General features: G+C 33.9%; 1 protein-coding gene across 1 annotated transcript in view; it reads left to right on the forward strand.

Annotated features, from left to right (window-relative positions):
• The window catches only part of DNAH7 (dynein axonemal heavy chain 7), a 224,176-nt gene that overhangs the window by 36,999 nt on the left and 167,322 nt on the right, over positions 1 to 19,855 (forward strand). Inside the window, exons 13-19 of the mRNA XM_045558982.1 lie at positions 2,472 to 2,744; positions 3,527 to 3,654; positions 5,969 to 6,047; positions 9,665 to 9,889; positions 12,057 to 12,203; positions 14,211 to 14,896; positions 17,358 to 17,544. Coding sequence (XP_045414938.1) covers positions 2,472 to 2,744; positions 3,527 to 3,654; positions 5,969 to 6,047; positions 9,665 to 9,889; positions 12,057 to 12,203; positions 14,211 to 14,896; positions 17,358 to 17,544 — 1,725 coding nt within the window. The remainder of the gene's footprint in view (positions 1 to 2,471; positions 2,745 to 3,526; positions 3,655 to 5,968; positions 6,048 to 9,664; positions 9,890 to 12,056; positions 12,204 to 14,210; positions 14,897 to 17,357; positions 17,545 to 19,855) is intronic.

Consider the following 19,855-nt stretch of genomic DNA (forward strand, 5'->3'; position numbering starts at 1 on the left):
TGTCCTCTTATTTGAAAAGAAAAGGAGACAAGCTGTTAAGATTTGTTTGCTTATTTAAAATTGTTGTCTGGTCCGTTCTTCCCCACCATTATTATAATTGTGATAGCAGAATGCAAATTTTAGAACTAAGGATTTTTGTCTGCTCTAGTTGTTGTTCACAGAATCAAAGATCAAAGGTCAATTAATGAGTAAACAATCTTTCTTTGTTCTAGAGAGATTTCTTCTCAAGGTGAAAAAGTATTGTGATTAAAGAGTATTATGATATGACATTGAATTAATGTACTTTCTTTTAATAATGGACAGTGTGAGTACTATCTTATACAGCTAGCATATATATGATTGAACAAATAAAATGTGGATTTTCCCATGTTCATGAATTGGAAGAATTAATATTGTTAAAATGTTTATACTACCCAAAGTGATCTACAGATTTAATGTAATCCCTATTTAAAAAAATGACATTCATCTCAGAGGTAGAAAACGATCAAAATTCAAATCTAAATCTAAAAATTCAATCTAAAAATCTAAAAATCTTAAAATGGAACCACAAAAGACCCTCAAAAACCATAGCATTCTTGAGTGAAAAGAACAAAGCTGAAGGCATCACACTACCTGACATCTCAGTATATAGTACAAAGCTGTAGGAACCAAAACAACATGGTACTGGGATAAAAACAAACACATAGAACAATGGAACAGAATAGAGACCTAGAAATAAATCCATGCATCTATCACCAACTGATGTTTGACAGAGGTGCCAAGAGCACATAATGGGGAAAAGATAGTCTCTTCAGTAATAGTGCTAGGAAAATTGGATAGCCACTTGTAGAAGAATGAAACTACACCCCTATCTCTCACCATACACAAAAATCAACTCAAAATGTATTAAAGACTTAAATTGAAACTATGAAAGTACTAGAAGAAAACACAGGGGAAACTCTTCATGACATTATTCTGGATAAGGATTTTTTTATATGTATAAATCCTCAAAAGCACAGGCAACAAAAGCAAAAGTTGACAAATGGAAATATATCAAACTAAAAAACTTCTGCATAGCAAAGGAAATAATAGAATGAAGAGACAACCTACAGAATGGGAGAAAATATTACTAGTAGCAAACTATGCATCTGATAAGAGGTTACTATCCAGAATGTATAAGGAGCGCAAACAACTCAATAGCAAAACCACAAATAATCCTATTTAAAATTCTCAAAAGAAGATGTACAAATAGCCAACAGGTATATGAAATAATAATTAACATCATTAATCATTAGGGAAATGCAAATAAAAACCACAATGAGATATCACCTTATTCTAGTTAGAATAGCTATTATCAAAAAGACAAAAGATAACAAATGTTAGCGAGGATGTGGAGAAAAGGGAACACTTGCAAACTGTTGGTGGGAATGTAAGTTAGTACAGCCAATATAGAAAATAGGATGGAGGTTCCTCAAAAAATTAAAAATAGGACTACCATATGATCTAGCAATCCCACTACTGGGTATATATCCAAAGGAAATGAAATCAGTATGTTGAGGAGACATCTGCACTCATACATTTATTGTAGAACTGTTCATAATAGCCAAAATATGGAATCAGCCTAAGTGTCTGTGAAGAAAATAAAGAAAATTTGGTATATATACACAATTGAATATTATTTAGCCATAAAAAAGAATGAATCTTGTCATTTGCAGAAACCTGGATGTAGCTGGAGGTAATTAAGTTAAATGAAATAAGCCAGACACAGAAAGACAAATACTGTATGATCTCATTCTTATGTTGAATCTGAAAAAGTTGATCTCATAGAAGTAGAGAGTATAATAGTGGTTACCAGAGGTTGGGAGGAAGGGAAGATGGGGAGAGGTTGGTCAATGGGTACAAAGTTACAGTTAGATGGGAGAAATAAGTTCAGGTGTTCTGTTCAACAGTAGGGTGTCTATAGTTAATGGTAACGTATTATATATTTCAAAATAGCTAGAAGAGAGGATTCTGAATGTTTTTACTACAAAGAAATGATAAATGTTTGAGGCAATAAATTTAGTGGTTACCCTGATTTGATCATTACAGAATGTAAACATGTATCAAAACATCACATTGTACCCCATAAATGTGTATAATTATGTATCAATTAAAAATAAAATAAAACTTAAAAAAATATATTTTACTGTTTTTATATCCTGTATCTTATTTTGTATATATTTTCAAGTGACTGTTCTTTCATCCATATAGAAAAACAAAATACAACTAGGTAGCCTTAAAGAAAACAAAAAATTGTATGAAATCTAAGTTTTAAAATACTGCTATAATTACACTGAATATCTTTCTATAGATTACAGATTAGAAAATCAGAACAACCTTGTGAACCAAAAAAGAAAATATTGTAAGACTGGCATTTTTGCAAAGATAAATGATATGGTTACTTTAACTAAGGTATTTTAAGTAACTAATATTGTTTTTCTCTCTTTGTTTAGGAAAGTAAGTCTAAACCAACAACCTTGAAACCCATAATTCTGAAGGAAATTGTAGATGCTCACAAAGAAAAGATTAAGGACGTGATTATCAGAGAGAGTATGGCACCTACTGAGCACTGCAGACTCTATGACAAGTATGATTTTTTAGTTACCAGAAAAGCTGAGCAAGATGTTGATGACTTCCTTGCAGAAAATCAGCATTATGAGAAAATAATAGATGAAATTCGCAAATACCGAAAACTAATAGAGGAAATACAGTACACATCTAGAAAGGTAAATGACTCTGGTTTTGTACAGCTGTTATCTGTGCCTAATGACCTTTTCCCAGTTTTATTAGCATATATTTTTAGAACCTATGGTGAGGAAATAGACTGTTACTATCAATGGGAAAAATATTTATTGAGCCTATGACATGTCCCAAGCATTGTGGTAAGCCTTGGGTATAAGGAGTTAGGAACAACAGACACGATTCTTGTGCTCATGTAGCTGAAACTCTAGAACCACAACTCTGATTTTTAAGTACTTTATAAAATTCCCCCCTGCCCCAAATTTCAAAAACCTAATTTCTTTTAACTTAGTGTTTATAAACCCTTTGGAAAATACAGTAATTACACCCAAATGTGGTTACCTCTGTTTAGTAGGCTACTAGTAATCTAAAATTTTCTTCTTTTGTCCTTTTTTATGTTTTCCAAATTTTCTACCATGAACATGTATGGTTTTTTGTGTAGAGCAAATATAAGATTTGAAACCTACATCATCGATTTAGCAATATGGTTATTCAATTCTCCAAGGTTTTTATGTCCATTATTGTCCTGAAATAGAATTGGTTCCAAGATAACAAACTCTTCAAGAATATTTACCGAGAAGATAGTTGTAAAATACAAATGAGTATTCAGAGAACCCTTCCTGCATTATATTTTCTTAAAAAAAAAAAAAAACTCAATCTTGTTAGATTACACACACAAAAAAATTAAAATTATGATAATGGCAAAATTGTGGGAATCTTTTATTCATTTTTATTTATTTTCATGTTTATTAAACTTAATCCATTGCAGACTATTCGTGTAGGAATGTTTGAAATGCACTGTGAGGAATTAATTAGAGCTTTGGTGAAACGAGCAGATATTATTTGTGGGAAACTTATAGCCAGAATGTTCAGAGATCATCAGGAAATAAATACAAGGTATTTGTGTGATACTGATTATATTTCTATTTTTTGGAAGGAGATGTTAAATAGAATCAACGGTTACTCATTGGAAGTAATGGATTAGTGTCATAAATTATCCAAAAGATTATGTAAAACTTATTTCTAATAATACTTGGCTTTAAGTGTCATTTGGTGATGTGGTTATTAGTAGTATTACTTTTTTTCACCATAGATGTGCCTCCCCAATTGTCTGAGTTAAGGTGGTATTAAAATGTGTTTACATTTCTCTTGCGCAAGTCAAGTAGATGTTATCTAACTTTAGAAGATTAGATTTGTGTAATCAATACAAATGTGAGTTTTCAAAGTGGATTTACACAGTAGTTGTCATGAGTCCTAACTTTGAAACTTGATCTCAGTATAATTACTCTGGAAGGCCATGGTAACTTGCTATCCTATATAGAAACTCATTAGTTGAGTAACCTGGAGATTTTTAGGAAAACCAACCCATATTAAGTAAATTCATAGAATACTAATGTGTCAAGCAGAATACCTATTTATTTAAAATGAGAAGTATAACTAGCATAACTAGTCTTCCAACAACTGATGCTAGTGTTGCTCTGGGAACCTCTTTGTTGGTATGAGTTATGTGGGGGGGAAAATACTCAAATAATCAGAATACATTTTATGATTATGGTAGCAGAGAAAAAATAGATCAGTAAAAATATTTTTTTCCAAGCTTTATTTACCTACCATATGTTAAGCACAAGACTAGGCCCTTAGGCTCTAAACATGAATAAAACTGCTGAAGGAAGTTACAATATAGAAGGGGAAGTAGACATAGAAACCAGTACATTACAATAGGGTGTAGTAAGTACTTTACTGAGCCACAGAGGTCAGACAGAGAAGGGCATGATCAATTTTCTCCCAGAGTGGGGTTTGGGGGAGAGGGGAAAATCAGGGAAGGCTGCAAAGAGGAAGTGATGTGTGAATTTCATTTTGAAGGATGAGGTGGAGTCTGTCAGGTGAACAGTGTGGGTGAAAAAATTTTAGGTACAGAATATGCTACTTAGAAAGCAGTGAGGTGTGAAAATGGCATGGTGTATTTCAAGAACTAGGAGTGGTTTGTGTTGCTTTCACAGACACTGAGAGGGAAGAGAGGTGAGGGGAAAGGCTGGGGACTAAGGCCATGTGGAAGGGGATCAGGCTTGGGTAACTTATCTAGGAACCAGAGTCATCTTTTCAGCTTAAAGCATCTTTTCCTCAAAAAGTACTGAAAGAATAGTGAAAATGTCTTCTAACTATAGCTTTTCATGCTGGGTGAAATATTTTTTTTTAATTTCACAGATACTTTCCCTGCCCGTTAATGCCCTCTGAGCTCAGGCCAGTTCTACTTTTTTCCATTTTCTTCTCATTATGCCACTTCTTCTCACCAGACTCCCTGGATGTACAGAGGACATATCAGGACTATTACAGGAGCCATTAGATATGAATGACCTTAACTTCTTGCCCTTGCATGGCTCAACTCACCTCTCCATGATGCTTTTCACATCCTCAGAGGGCAGGAGTCTGTCACTCCACTCAAAGTTTCCTTGTGCCTGGGAGTGCAGCCCTATTGCCTCCATTGCTTCTGGACCTGGCTCCATCAGTTGTCCCCTCTGTGTCCCTCAGTTTGAACCTCTCCTTCTCTGCTGATTCTGCCTCTGAAGTTTACGAACATATTCAAAACCCTCTTTCATCTTCCAACTCCCTGCTTCAACCCAGTGTCATCGCCATGCTATTCCTCTCTCCTTCACCTTACAGCCCACCTTATGGAAGATTTTTTTGTATGGACTTCCTTCACTCCTGCAACTCTCCTTTTTCCTACCCCAAAGTAAGTTCATTATTTATGTTGGCCACAAGCCAAATCAGTAGGAAATATTTGCATATTACCAGATGTTTCTGAACACACATACCCCTTTCAAACCATTCCCTCCAGGTAGAGTTAATCATCTCTTCTGTGCCATCTTCACCAAATCTCTGTTAGAGCCCTTAAAATCCTAGGTTGGAAATGATTGTTTACAGTCCTGCATCCCATACTGGATCGTGAGCTGCTTGAGGACCACTATTACTTATAATTCATTTCTGTAGCTCTGTCAATATTATAGTTGGAAATATAATAGGTAATCATTACGTGTATTGAATGTGTAAGTAAATGTACACAAATTTGCTTTTAATTCATTAGATGTCATACAGATAATTTATAATCTTACTTCGTTTTTCATGCAATGGAACATTTAAAAATATACAGGAATATATTATAGAATGAAATTTAATTGCAAATATGTAAGATTGGTTTTGCCTGGTGTTTCAGATTATGTGAAGAATTTGAGAAGATAGCTGAAAAAGCTCTTAGCACTCCTCCAAATACAGCAGAATTAATGGAAATGAAGGTATTGTTTATGGACTCTTTATAGTTGTATGTGTAACAGTTAATTATGGACACAATAAGACAGAGTAACAAATCAGTCCAAAAGTTAAGATAGAGATTAAAAAATGACTTTTACAATACTTAGTTCATTAGTCTGAAGTTTGGTAATTTAGGCTATATGCTCCTGATGGTTCTTCTGGTCTCAATGCGGTCACTCTGTTGGATCACTCATTCAGTTGGGTCAGCCAGATCTCAGTTGGGTTGACTAGTTTAACTATTCTTTAGAAATTTGACTCTGCTCCACTTGTACCTCAAAATCCAACAGGCTTACCTGGGTATGTTCTTATGGCATGGTAGAGACACACAAGCAAGCCCAATTGTACAAGTGTTTATTGAGTCTCTGCTGTGTCACACTAGCTAACATCTCATTGACCGAAGCAAGGCAGAGTGAGAGGACCACCCAGCATAGATTCTGGAGAGATAATTTATTGGAATAATTAAGGCAATTATCTTAAGTCTCACTTTCATCGTTTTTCATGTTACTTATGAGTTTGAAGTCTACTTAATGGCAAATAAAATAATTCAAAACAACTAGTTAATCACCATCTCATTTTATTCTCTTTTCATTCATATAACATTAAGCTTTTACAGAATTCTTTTTTTTTTCATTTTGTAGCATTCCCCAATCCAATATAGGACCCTTTTATTTTTTATTTTAAAATATTTGTGATCCCAGCAAAACATATAAAATCATTCAAAACTTTGTATAGGCAGGAAATTATAAAAGGAATTGAAATATAATTATGTATATTCTTTAAATTATTCACTTAGATGAAAGTTAGTTAAAATCATTAGAATCAATTTTTACATATTAGCCTCTAATTGAAAGAATTCTGTTTTCTTTAAAGTATTTGTATTTGGATTGGGGCTGTAGTATGTGAATGTGTATGTGTGTATACGTATGTGTATAAAATATACACACATGCCCATATATAATCTTTTTAGGGCATTTTCTATTTTGTATTAGTTGTAGAACATGAAGTGATTCTTTGGTAATGGATGATTATAAATGTAGTTGGAGAGTTTTTAAACTGTGAATTCCTCTTCATAAAAGGACAACCCTTTTGGAAAAATGAATATTGGTTATAAAGAGTATTACTTATTTACTCTCCTCACCATCACTGAAAATATTTAGGAATTTGGGATTATTTACTGTGAATTTCTACTGTACATAACAATCTTTAACAAAATAAGGAAATAGGATTCATTGCCTGGTATTTCAAATATTTCTATATCTTAAAAAGATTATCCCCCTAAGGGCATAATGGCTGGTGAATTTATTCAGTGATTTATTGTCAGGTAGTAGGGGAAATAAAAATACAGTTGTTTGACTACATAGAAAGCTGATTAAATTACAAGAAATTAATTTTCAGTTGGACATTTTGTTACTTGTGGAAACCACCATGGTTTACATCCTATTTGTTTGGACTTGCAACAGAAAAACATTTAGTCTAGTTAGAATAATATCATATCAATGAAATATTTCTAGAGAATTGTGCTAGTTTTTTTTTTGTTTACTTATAAAACTGAAATTTAAACAACATGGAATTGGATGAAGAGTAAAATTTCTCCCTTTTCCATAATTCCTTTCTTTAATGTAACAATTTTTTATAGTTTGGTGTGAATTCTTCCCGTTCCAAACTTGTTTTTTTCTACATGTATGCAAGGATGTAAAACACTAGAGAAAAAGAGATGAAGAGAGAGAGAAACAGAGCGAGGTGGAGATTGGGAGATTAAAAAGAGCTTTAAAATTTTTTAAAAATCAAAATCGTTTATTTCAGTGTCAGGGAGTTGGGGTATAGGAATGGGAAGATGAACATAGGTGGTTACAAGTAATTGCCAGTTTTCTTATTTTTTCGTGGGTAGCAGGTTTCTTTTAGAAATTTATATTGTTAAAATATGTAAATAAATTAACATATATATTAAAAAGAGCCTTAAGAGAACCATATGGATATGTGTACAAATACACGTGCATATGTACCTGTATGTGTACACACATATGCACACCTATATATGTGTCCATTCACACACATAGATTTATTTGTGCAGAACAGAATTACTCTGCTATAAATTACTTTATTCACTGAACAATATACCTTCCCTCTGTTTCTCCTACTAGATAACTAGGGGTCTTTTTTCCAAAATCAATAGCCAATTACTCCAATATGATTTATCATTTCACTCTTAATTTGAACTGTACCATTTTCATATTTCCTTGGACCTATTTCTGAACTCTTTCTGTTTTACTCCATCGTCTATTCCGGGGCCAGAACAAGAATTGTTTAAATTATTGCATCTATATAGTATTTTTCAGGGCTGGTCTCTATTACTTTTCTTTTTCATGATCATCTTTGTTACTCTAAGGTGTTTACCATTCCAGAGAATTTTAGAATTTATATCAAATTTAGTTTTTAAAAATGCCATTGAAATTGCATTGATTTTATGGAGAATTTGTATCTTTCCAATATTGTATCTTAACATATGTTTCCGTATTCATTCAGAATTTTCAAAATGTCCTTCAATAAAGTATTATTATTATAGTTTTCTTCATATAGGTTTAGCACATTTCTGGTTAAATTTGCTCATAGTTATTTTTTTAGTTTCTGTAACTATTAGAATGTTATATTCCCTAGTGTAGTTTCTAAATCTGGTTACTGCTGATGTATAGGAAAACTATTGATTTTGTACATTTATTTTGTATCTGTCCATTCTGGACTCTCTTACCCTCTGAAATCTTTATTACTTCATCAGTTGTTTTTTTTTTTCTGTGCAAGCATGATAGTTTTGTGTCAAACTTTGAACATGTATACATCTTTTTTTCTTTTAATTGTCTTGTCATGTTGGCTGGGTTCAACAAGGCCCTGTGGGCTATGGCCTCAATTTAGAACCTTCGGTCTGCTGACCTACCACTCTGCTGCAGCCTTGCTGGCCTCTCAGCCCCTTATCCTTGCTCTCTCTTGCCCCTGCCCATGTTCCCTCTACTTGCAACCCTCTGCACCTGTCTCATTTCCTCATTTCCTCCTCATTATGCTTCTGCTTTGAGTTTGTGGGAAACTACCCTCCATCTCTAACCACTTTTATGGTACGCTAAGCAGTGTGCCTTTCCTTTGCAGCACTTGTCTCTGTTGACAGTTTGCAGTTTTACATTTGTTCTGGTGGTTATTTGACTAATAACTGCCTCCCCAACTAGACTACAAACCCCATGAGGGCAAAGCCCATGTCTGTTTTCTGTCACACTGAATTGCCAGCACCTGGCACAGTGTCAAGCACATATTAGGTGCCCAAAAATGTTATTCTGAAAGAATGAATGATATCACTCAGATGGTATTGGCTTCCTATCTTTCAGGAACCCACAGCCTTCCTCTCTGGTTTTCCATTGCTTTTTTATGTGTTGTTAAGTATTTTTTTTTTCCTGCCATTTTAGAGACACATTTGGGAGGAATGAGAAGTAAATTGTGCTGCAGTTCCTTATCTTGAACCCGAAGTCTTGACTTCTAGTTATGCATCATATTTCCATAAGCTGTTTCATGTCATGAGCTGTTCATTAAAACGCTACCTGTAATTTTTGTTGTCCCTCAGGCTTACATTCAGAAAGTGGAGGTAACTGATATGATTGAACTGGAACAGAGATTAGTGGATTCCAAAAACTGCCTCGCCTTCCTCATTGAGTGCGCCAACTTTTCTCCAGCAGACATTAGGCTAAATAATAATGTTTTCCAGTGGTATGGAAGAATGGAAGAAATTTTTGAAGAACACAGGAAAATCATTAAAGAGAAAACAGAACAATATCAAGAAGGTCTGAAGGTTGGTATCATGGGATATTTTAAATTATTTTCATTTTCTGGAAATGTTTAGCTTTTAACTTTTCACATGGCAATGTCAACTCCTTTATTTAACAGGCCACATATTTTAGTTTTCTCATACTATAAATCTTAGTAGAAGATAGTACACATATTGCATCTTTTATAATGCTTATTGGATGACTAAGAAGTGAGTAGTATATTGATCATAGTGGGGTCATTTCTTGATTTTTCAAGGCAATTGGAAGAAAACATTGGAATATATTGCCTACAGGTGACCATTAATAAACATAATTCTTATCTGATACAGTTTATAGCATTAATACTATTTTCAGTTTGTTGTTTGAATATGTCAAAGCTCGCTTAGTGAAATATGCCTTCATACTCCATAATCACTCAAACTCTCCTAAACACTGTGCCCAGAATCATGACTCTAATGTTCACTAACTGGTCTTATATATAAGATGGTTTGTGATTTGCCCATCTACCTGTCCAGTCCCATTGCCTACCTCTCCCCACTCCTTGCTCCTGACAGCTCCTAGGTGTCTGCTCTCCTGCACCTCTCCTCTTCTGCACATTATCCTGATTACCCTGGAGCTCACCCCTGCCCACAGAGCTTGTCTATCTAGCATATTCTATTTGCTTTCTCAGAAGCCCTCTCAGTAGACCTCGGTGCTGCTGCTTCTTTGCATTTTTAATACATTTCCACTGAACTGATTACCTGATCATTATGTTACTATTTTCAGGTCTGTCTCCCCATTGGACTATCAGCTCCTTGAGAGCAGGGTGTTTCAGGTTTACCTTTTCTCCATTTATATCTCACTGCCTAGCACAGTGATCAACACACAGGAATGCTACGAGCACTCCATAGCTGCTGTCTGAATCAGTGACTTCGTATTTTCAGTCTCATTTTACAGATGGAAAATTAAGGTTCCCAAAGATTAAGAGATTTGTTCTTGGTCAGCCAGTAGAGATGTCCTTTGATAGCAAGCCTCACTCTCTTTCTACTGTACTATAGCAAATAGAGCTAATTGGCAGAATATGTTGTTGGGAAAATAAGTCATAAACTTAAAAAAATCTTCATTTTACACTGTAGTTTATAGTTTCTGTTTCACATTCAGGACATTTCAAAATTTTTAAAAACCTGCAGAAAACATCATAAATAGTAAATGATAGATGCTTAAGTTACTATATAATAGACTCTTAGAAAATTGCTAGGTGGCTGAAAATTATTGATACTTTGTTATAAAGTATACTATTCCACAAACTACACATAATATTGATGAATTTTTCCTCTCATTTTCCTTCCCCTACTAGGCCAGAGCAATAAATTTGCCAGGACACTAGAGAAAGAGGATGGAAATCAACCTAGATAATCTATAAAATAGAAAATCTGCTTTTGAATAACCTAGATTTGACTTTTGAATATTTTATTAAGATCTATTTTTAGAGCCATTTAACTTAGGATGCCTTACCAATAACAATTTTGTAATAAGCCTTTCTCACTACAACACACACACACACACACACACACACACACACACACACACACACACCTGTTTTATGTTGGAACACTAGTTTTTAGCTTTTAAATCTGGACTTATTTGCCTTACTGATTTCTTGTGAAGAGATCCCATGAGCCAAGAAAAGTAACCTTGGAATATCTTGTTTTAGTGTTGCTAATTGAAATAATATCTGAGTATAAGAGCACAATTAAGGAAATTCAGGTTTTTTCCAGTTGTTTGTAAAAATGTCACAGATACCTCTACAGCCCTTAGAATAATTGAGTTTTCTTTTAATGCCGTACTTGGTTATTATGAGACTTTTCAAATGCTTATGAATCATTTGCTAGGATAAATTCTTCATCATACTAAAAATACCATTGTTTAACATGTTTTTATTCATTTTATTAGTTAGAACTTCTTATATAGACAGTCTGAGTAAACTTTTTCTAATCTATGAATTAGATGAATCTCAATCCATTAATTTTAAATTTTAAAAATTCTGCGTATTTTAGATCTCAGTCATCTTCCAGATCATCTCTTTGTGTCTTACCAGTGACAAAGTATAAAAATAATAATTCTGATAACTCTTGTAAATATTTAAATTTTTTCTTGATGTTGGGGGGTTTTAATTTTAAAAATAGTAACAACAAATATTGTTTTTATTAGTTACGGTGTGAACGGTTTGTGGAGGAATTGGAGAGTTATGCTAAACAGGCAGAAGAATTTTATTCATGTGGAGATCTTCAAGATGTACAGCGATACCTAAAAAAGGCTCAAACACTGAATGGAAAGTTGGATTTAGCAGCAGACAAGGTATAATTCAAAAATGCTTAAAAAGATGAATTAATTCAAATGAAAAAGCATTGAATTTCTATTGGGTATTCACCTTTAAGAAATAGATTCTAATAAAACAGTTTGATTACATTTAATTAGAGAATAATAGAAAGGACACAAATAGATTTTGTAGACATGCTTCAAGAAGGAGCAACACTGCCGTTTTCTGTTGGTAGTGGTATATTTCAGTGGCCTTCATCTTTTTTTTTAAAGACAGAGTTACATCTCAGTCTGCTTTTCAATTTTTTCTTTGCACCATCTAATCATTTGCATCATGGTCCTACTATGATAGTTAGGAATCCATATTTTTGAGCAGAGCAGGTGAATGATAGCACCTGGTTACTGTTTCGTTGTTGCACCCTCCTAGAGTCCAGCTTAGATTTGGTGACTGTGTTTTTAAATTAGGCCCATTGTTTTCTCTCACCAAGCCACTTTTTCCCAGTACTGCTATTTCAGAAATCAGTTTTTTTCATTAGAAGAAGCTGGAGGAAGGAAAGCCATACCATTTGCCATATAAGATGTTTAAAATTTTTAATTGTATTTTTTATAAAAAGGAGGAATACAAAAACATATTATATTATGATGCTCTACCATTTCTCTTACATTGAAAGATTTTAATATCTTATCAGTTCAGGTAATTAAATGGTTTATAATAATCACCAATATGTCAACATGCATTGAGAAAAAAGAAATAAACTCTGTAGTTTTTTTTAAACGGAGGACACTGAAATTTTAAGTAATTGCATAATTGAGACATCTAGCTCACTTACAATTCTATAGATTTCTCCTCTGAACTACCCATATGCTCATATGTTTCACAACTAAAATAAGAGGAAATTAACGATTTCTTTGCCTCTTCTTATCCTCCTCATATTCAAAACAGAGCTCCAGTTGCACCTTCTCTACAGAAGCTTCTATAACTGCATTATTTCAGCCCTATCTCCCACCTCTGAGTGTTAGCATTTTATTGTATATTCTATTCATTTTATATTAAACAGTTTCTGTTGTGAGACATCTCTTCTATTGCCTTTTATTATTTTTGGACAATTGCTATTTAAATTTCCACTTATGTATGTCTTTTCTCCTGAGCTGGATTACTAACTCCTTGGAGTTGGTACTTTGCAATATTAACCTTGTTTCTATTTTCCACAGTACCTAACACAATGCTGTGTGTATTAAAAGTACTTAAATTCTTGTTAATGAATGAAGGATGCTGTATCCTTGGTATGTCTGTATGGGCAAAAACTTCTTTATCTATGTAAATTTATATTAATGATTTTAAGTAACTTGACCAGATATTGTTCTTTGAAAACTAGTCAAAAAGAAATAAAGGGATGCCATTCTGCCTTTGAAAAAAAAAAAAGGTAATCCTGTCATTTGTGACAACATGAATGAACCTGGAGGGCATTATTAAGTGAAATAAGCCAGGCACAGAAAGACAAATCCTATATGATCTCAGTGGAATCTTTTGAAAAGTCATACTTATGGGAGCAGAGAGTAGAATGATGCCTACCACTGGCTGGGGGTGGGGAATAGTGGGGATTGAAGAAGATGTTGGTCAAAGGATAAAAATTTCACCTAGGAGGAATAAATTCAGGGGATATATTGATGATAGCTAATAGCAATGTATTGTATACTTGAAAATCGCTAAAAGAATAGGCTTTGTAGTGTTCTTATTTCAAAAAAATAAGTATGTGAGGTAATGCATATATTAATTAGTTTGATTTACCCATTGCACAATGTTTACATATCTCAAAACATCATGTTGTGCACCATAAATACATGCAATTTTTGTCAGTTTAAAAGAAATAAATAAAATAAATAGGAAAAAGAGGTTACTGTTCAGTTTTTCTTGATTATTGAAATTTAACTTTAAGGTTTAGTGAAGGTTTTGGGGGTCACATTTAAATAGATATTTTTAAAAACTTAAATTTCAATGTCATTCACTTTCCAAATAACTAATATATTTAATACTTATCCTTTCAGATTGATCAGTTTAATGCTGAAGAGGAGGCATTTGGTTGGCTACCATCAGTATATCCTCAACGTAAAAAAATCCAAGATGGTTTGAACCCTTATCTTCGTCTCTATGAAACTGCCATTGAATTTAGCAACAAATACAGAGCATGGACAGAAGGGCCATATCACAAGGTGAATCCAGACCAAGTAGAAACAGATGTTGGAAATTACTGGAGAGGACTATATAAGCTGGAGAAAACTTTTCATGATTCTCCAAATGCATTGGCAGTGACAAAAAAAGTAAGAGCAAAGGTGGAAGACTTCAAGCAGCACATTCCTCTCATTCAAGTGATCTGTAATCCTGGTTTGCGCCCCAGGCACTGGGAGGCCTTGTCTGCCGTTGTTGGTTACCCATTGGAGCCAGCAGATGACTCCACTGTCTTCTCTTTTTTAGACATGAATCTAGAACCATATTTAGACAGATTTGAAGGTATTAGTGAAGCAGCTAGCAAAGAATATTCTCTTGAAAAGGCCATGGAGAAGATGATTAATGAATGGGATGCAATGGAATTTGTCATTCTTCCTTATAGAGAAAGTGGGACATTTATTTTGTCATCAGTTGATGAAATTCAGATGTTGTTGGATGATCATATTATTAAAACACAAACTATGCGAGGATCTCCTTTCATTAAGCCTTATGAAAAACAAATGAGGTAAAATATTTATATGACATTGTTTAAACTGTTACCAAAATCACTTGTATTTAATGTAAATTTCTGTTGAGAATTGATTCTGCATTTCATCCTTAATATTTTTAAAGGTTTATTGTAAGGAGTGGTAACCTTCATTGCTTTGGGAAGAGTACTTATCCTTTGGTATCATCTTAGTGGTTTGTTAATGTCTATATTCATAACAAAGGCAGTAAACAATCAATATCCAGATATTCATTTTTATTGCCTACAATCTGATCTTATTTGTTGACTCTCAAAAATAATTTTGTATCTGTGAGCATAGTTTATAGAATGTATAAACTATAAAACTGAAGATAATGTCATTTTTAAAATATACTAATTAGTTTGTTGTAGATAATCCCTAAACATCTATTATAATTTCTACTCATAAGCATGAAGGAAAGCTCATAAGTGAAAAAGAATAAAAGTATAACTTTAGTCTGGAGCTTTAAGCATTGTACATAACCAATTAAATTAAAACCTTTACCTGTTTGTCAGTATTTTCAGTTTTTATAATTTGTATTAAGCAGTTTTGATTTTACCTTAAAAAAAAAAAAACAGAGAACATCTAAATCTTACTACTGTCTTCAAGGTGAATTTGCATGGCAAGGGAAAGCTGACTGCTTGTTAATGTCTGCCTCTGGTTATTGATACATTATAAACTTGGGCACACTCTGACCTTAGCTCATTCTATGTGTTTGGTTGTTCTGCCTCCTGCCAGCTTGCTCCATTGTGCACATGAAGAGAATAATTTCTGTACTACTCTAAAAATGGTGTGCATGGTATCATTAGCAAGTAGGAAATTTACTGCATCAGACAGGAATTAGATGGAGAAAGAGGGAAGAGCACCAGAAGAAAGCAGAGGCATTCATGTCTTCTTGTGGAGACAGGTTAAAGAAATTCAGTGATAAACATTGAAAAAAATATATTTTAGAGAGGCATTTGAAAATGCCTGGTGATTTGTAGAGCTCTTATTAACATTTCTTTGTTTTCAAGATCTAAAATTGCACATCACTACTTATAAATGACTAGTAATGCATTAAAATACATATAAAGCTATCCCACCTCTAAGTTCTGTTGCTGTTAAGAAATCATTCTTCTTTACGGCTATGTTATCTCTGATAGCAGAGTGGTTACAGCTGTCTGGGTTCAAATCTTAGTTCTATTGTTTATTAGTTGGCTAAACTTGTACCAGGCACTTGCCTTTATGTGCCTTAGTCTCCCTATTGATAAATAGATATCCCAATGGACCCTACCTTGTAAGGATGTTGTGATGATAAATATGCACAGAGTTGTTAGTTTATGGAGTAATTATAACATTCTTGAGGAAATTAAGTCATTATTTATATTCTCCATATTTAGAAATGAACTGATGATAACCTATTGTAAAGTTAAATATGCCTCCTTCTCATGAATGCCTCATGAATGGCATATTTTGCAATATGTAGATTTTTCTTTAAATGCTGGTTATATCTTATAAATTGAAATACAGTTGACTCTTGAACAATGCAGGGGCTAGGAGCACTGAACCCCCATGCAGTCAAAAACATGCATATAAATTTTGACTCCCCCAAAACTTAAATACTAATAGCCTACTGTTAACCAGAAGGTTTATCAATAACATAAACAATCAATTAACACATACTTTATATACAATATGTATTATATAGTGTATTCTTACAATAAAGCAAGTAGAGAAATAAAATGTTATGAAGAAAATCATAAGAAAAGAAAATATATTTACTATTCATTAAGTGTGAGTGAATCATAAAAGTCTTTATCCTGTCGTCTTCATGTTGAGTAGTCTGAGGAGGAGGAAGAAGAGGAGGGCTTGGTCCTGCTGTCACAGGTGTGGCAGAGGCAGAAGAGGTAGAGGATATGGAAGGGGAGGCAGAGAGGCAGGCACATTTCGGATAACTTTTTTGAAAAAAATCTGTGTACAAGTGGATTCAAACTTGTGTTGTTGAAGGGTCAACTGTATTTTATTCTGGAAATAAAGCCTTTATGGGCCCAAATTAAGAAAAAAAAGAATGTTAAAGGAAAGGAGTCTTGGATGTAACTACCTTTCCTCAGAAGCTCAGAGTAAACTTTATTGGGAATATCTTTACTGTCTCCAGAATCTCCTATATCAATTTGTACCCTCTAGCCATGGAACTGGATCACAGAAAGGTTTATCATTATGACATATACAGAAACCAGCCCATTTGTAGATAGGTATAGCTCAACACATGTATTTATATTAGCATAAATACTATGTTATTATTTTAAAACAGATTTTGTAGAACAAATCTAGTGATTTATCTTTGAATGAAATTAGATAAGTAGAAATATGGAAATTAGAATAACAACGTTATATATTGACAGTCTAATTGTGGTTTTGAGTTTTACATCTGAAGCATTGCTTTTTTGCTGTCAGTAAGAACGTCTGTGTTTTGCTCCTCAGAGAATGGGAGGGCAAGCTCCTACTGCTTCAGGAGATCCTAGATGAATGGCTCAAGGTCCAAGCCACGTGGCTGTATCTGGAGCCCATTTTCAGCTCTCCGGACATTATGTCTCAAATGCCTGAGGAAGGCAGACGATTTACAACTGTGGATAAAACATGGAGAGATTTAATGAAAAGTGTCACACAGGTAGGTAAAAATCTCCAAAATTGTGATTATTTGGTTGAAGTGACATGATTTTTATTTTTAAAAATCCATATAAGCCATTATTATTTCCAATAAACCATTATCTATCTTTTCCCCACATACATTCTTTTTTCAGCTATTATTTTAGAATGCCAGGAGCAAGAACTGTCAAAAGCAAAAATAGATATTTTGCCCTGATTACTCCTTGAGGTCAAAATTGCTTTGTTTAATGACCTTCAGTCTATTAATGGTTCTTACCTGATGCTCTGGTAGGAAGACACTGGATGAGGTGCTTGCTGTCTCCATCTATTCTATGGCCCTCTCGTCATGGGCTGCAACACCACTGAAATTCACTGCGGTGGAAACATGTCGGCATGCCAACCACTCAGTCAACAAGTTTCCCTAGTAGAAACCTAAAATAAAGATGAGTTACAAAGATATATAGACCTAAAGAGTCCAATAAATATAAACAAAATGCAATGAAAAAATAAAAAAGTACACAAACACTGTGGAGAACTTACAATTTAAGGAGGGAATTTAATAAAAACCAATAAAACTTAAACAAGTATGGTTTTTGTTCAGTTCAGAAGACATTTACTATCTATGAAGCATAGTTTATGTGTTATTGAAGGTAAGATTAAAATAGAAAAGTATGTTATTAAATTATATCATTAAATGAGTGTAAACTTATGCATTGGTATTTTGATCAAATACAATACTGTAAGATAGAGTGAATATTATCTTAAAATTTTCCTACCCTGAACTAGAAATATACATATCTTTATTAGTTAAGCTTTCAGAGTTCTCACTATAGTCCTAAATACTGATAATACTATATTGACATCAACTATATCAGCAGTCCCCAACCTTTTTGCCTTTAGGGACCAGTTTCATGGAAGACAATTTTTCCATGGACCAGGAAGACGGGATGATGGTTTGGGGATGATTCAAGCACACTACATTCATTGTGCAGTCAAACGTCTCTGCTGATGATAATCTGTATTTGTAGTCACTCCCCAAAACTAGCATCACTTCCTCAGCTCCACCTCAGATCATCAGGCATTCGATTCTCATAAGGAGCATGCAACCTAGATCCCTTGCATGAGCAGTTTACAGTAGGGTTCGCGCTCCTATGAGAGTCTAATGCTGCTGCTGATCTGGCAAGAGGCGGAGCGCAGCAGTGATGTGAGCAATGGGGGGTGGCTGTAAATACAGATGAAGCTTCACTTGCTCTCCTGCCGCTCCCTTCCTGCTGAGCAGCCCAGTTCCTAACAGGCCACAGACCCGTACCGTCCACGGCCCACGGGTTGGGGACTGCAGAACTATATGATTTGATAGGAAAATATTCAGAAAGATAGACCAGGGTTTATTTATTTAATGTTTACCTCATTTTATGTAATACTTGAATTTCTGTATAAACCAAACTTTTGTAAAATTAATCACACTGGAACTAATTCCATATATAAAGAACCTGTTAGTTTGTAACATAATCATCACTAATTAATTTTATGAATTTGGTTTTTCATATACAGTTTCCTTACAACAGTGCAAAATCCTTAAAACATATATACATTTTCATCCAGAAAGGGATGAAGTAGAATTTTTTGGTTGTCCAAAAAAGCAAAATGTAGATGCTTGTATTCTTTTAATTAGTGTGATTTAAAGAACAAAAAAATCCTTTTTAAAATATTTGATCAAAATTGTTCTTCAAAATCCCATATTGCTAAGGAATTTTGTAGCTATTTCCATGCCTGAAAAGGGGCAGCTATGCTGGGCCAAGTAAATAAAGGAGGCAGATTTTGATCCTGTAAAACTGCTGAATTAAAAACAAACAGAGAAAAAAATCCCATTACTTGCCCTTATTCCTAAATAAGAAGGTGTGGTTTTTTTGTGGCGGGGGTGGGGGGGAGTGGGGGGGGTGACACTTCATTTACTTGGCTGTAAGATTGTCTTTTTCAACTGATTTGTATTTTCTCTTTCTCAATGTTAGTATCAGGGCAGCTTTTGTTCATAGTCGCTAAAGCTTTGAAAATAAACATAAATCCATATTCTCTCAGGAAGTCTAATGTGATGAGCCATGTAGTAGAGGCCACTGGATTAATTGCTTAGTACAAAAAGTTATTACTTTCATTGTTAGGGGTTCCTAATAAAGGTTCTTTTAGAGGTAAACTTGCCAAGAGAAAGCCCTCAGAGGTTAAAAATAGGATGTAAATGCTATTGTTAATATAATTGGCTTCATTGCGATGTCTTGGTTCCTTGAGGTATAAACATGAAATAATTTTATGTTTTGGGACCAGCTACCAACTATGCTGGG

This window comes from Lemur catta, chromosome 8, assembly GCF_020740605.2.
Source record: "Lemur catta isolate mLemCat1 chromosome 8, mLemCat1.pri, whole genome shotgun sequence".
NCBI classification, from domain to species: domain Eukaryota; kingdom Metazoa; phylum Chordata; class Mammalia; order Primates; family Lemuridae; genus Lemur; species Lemur catta.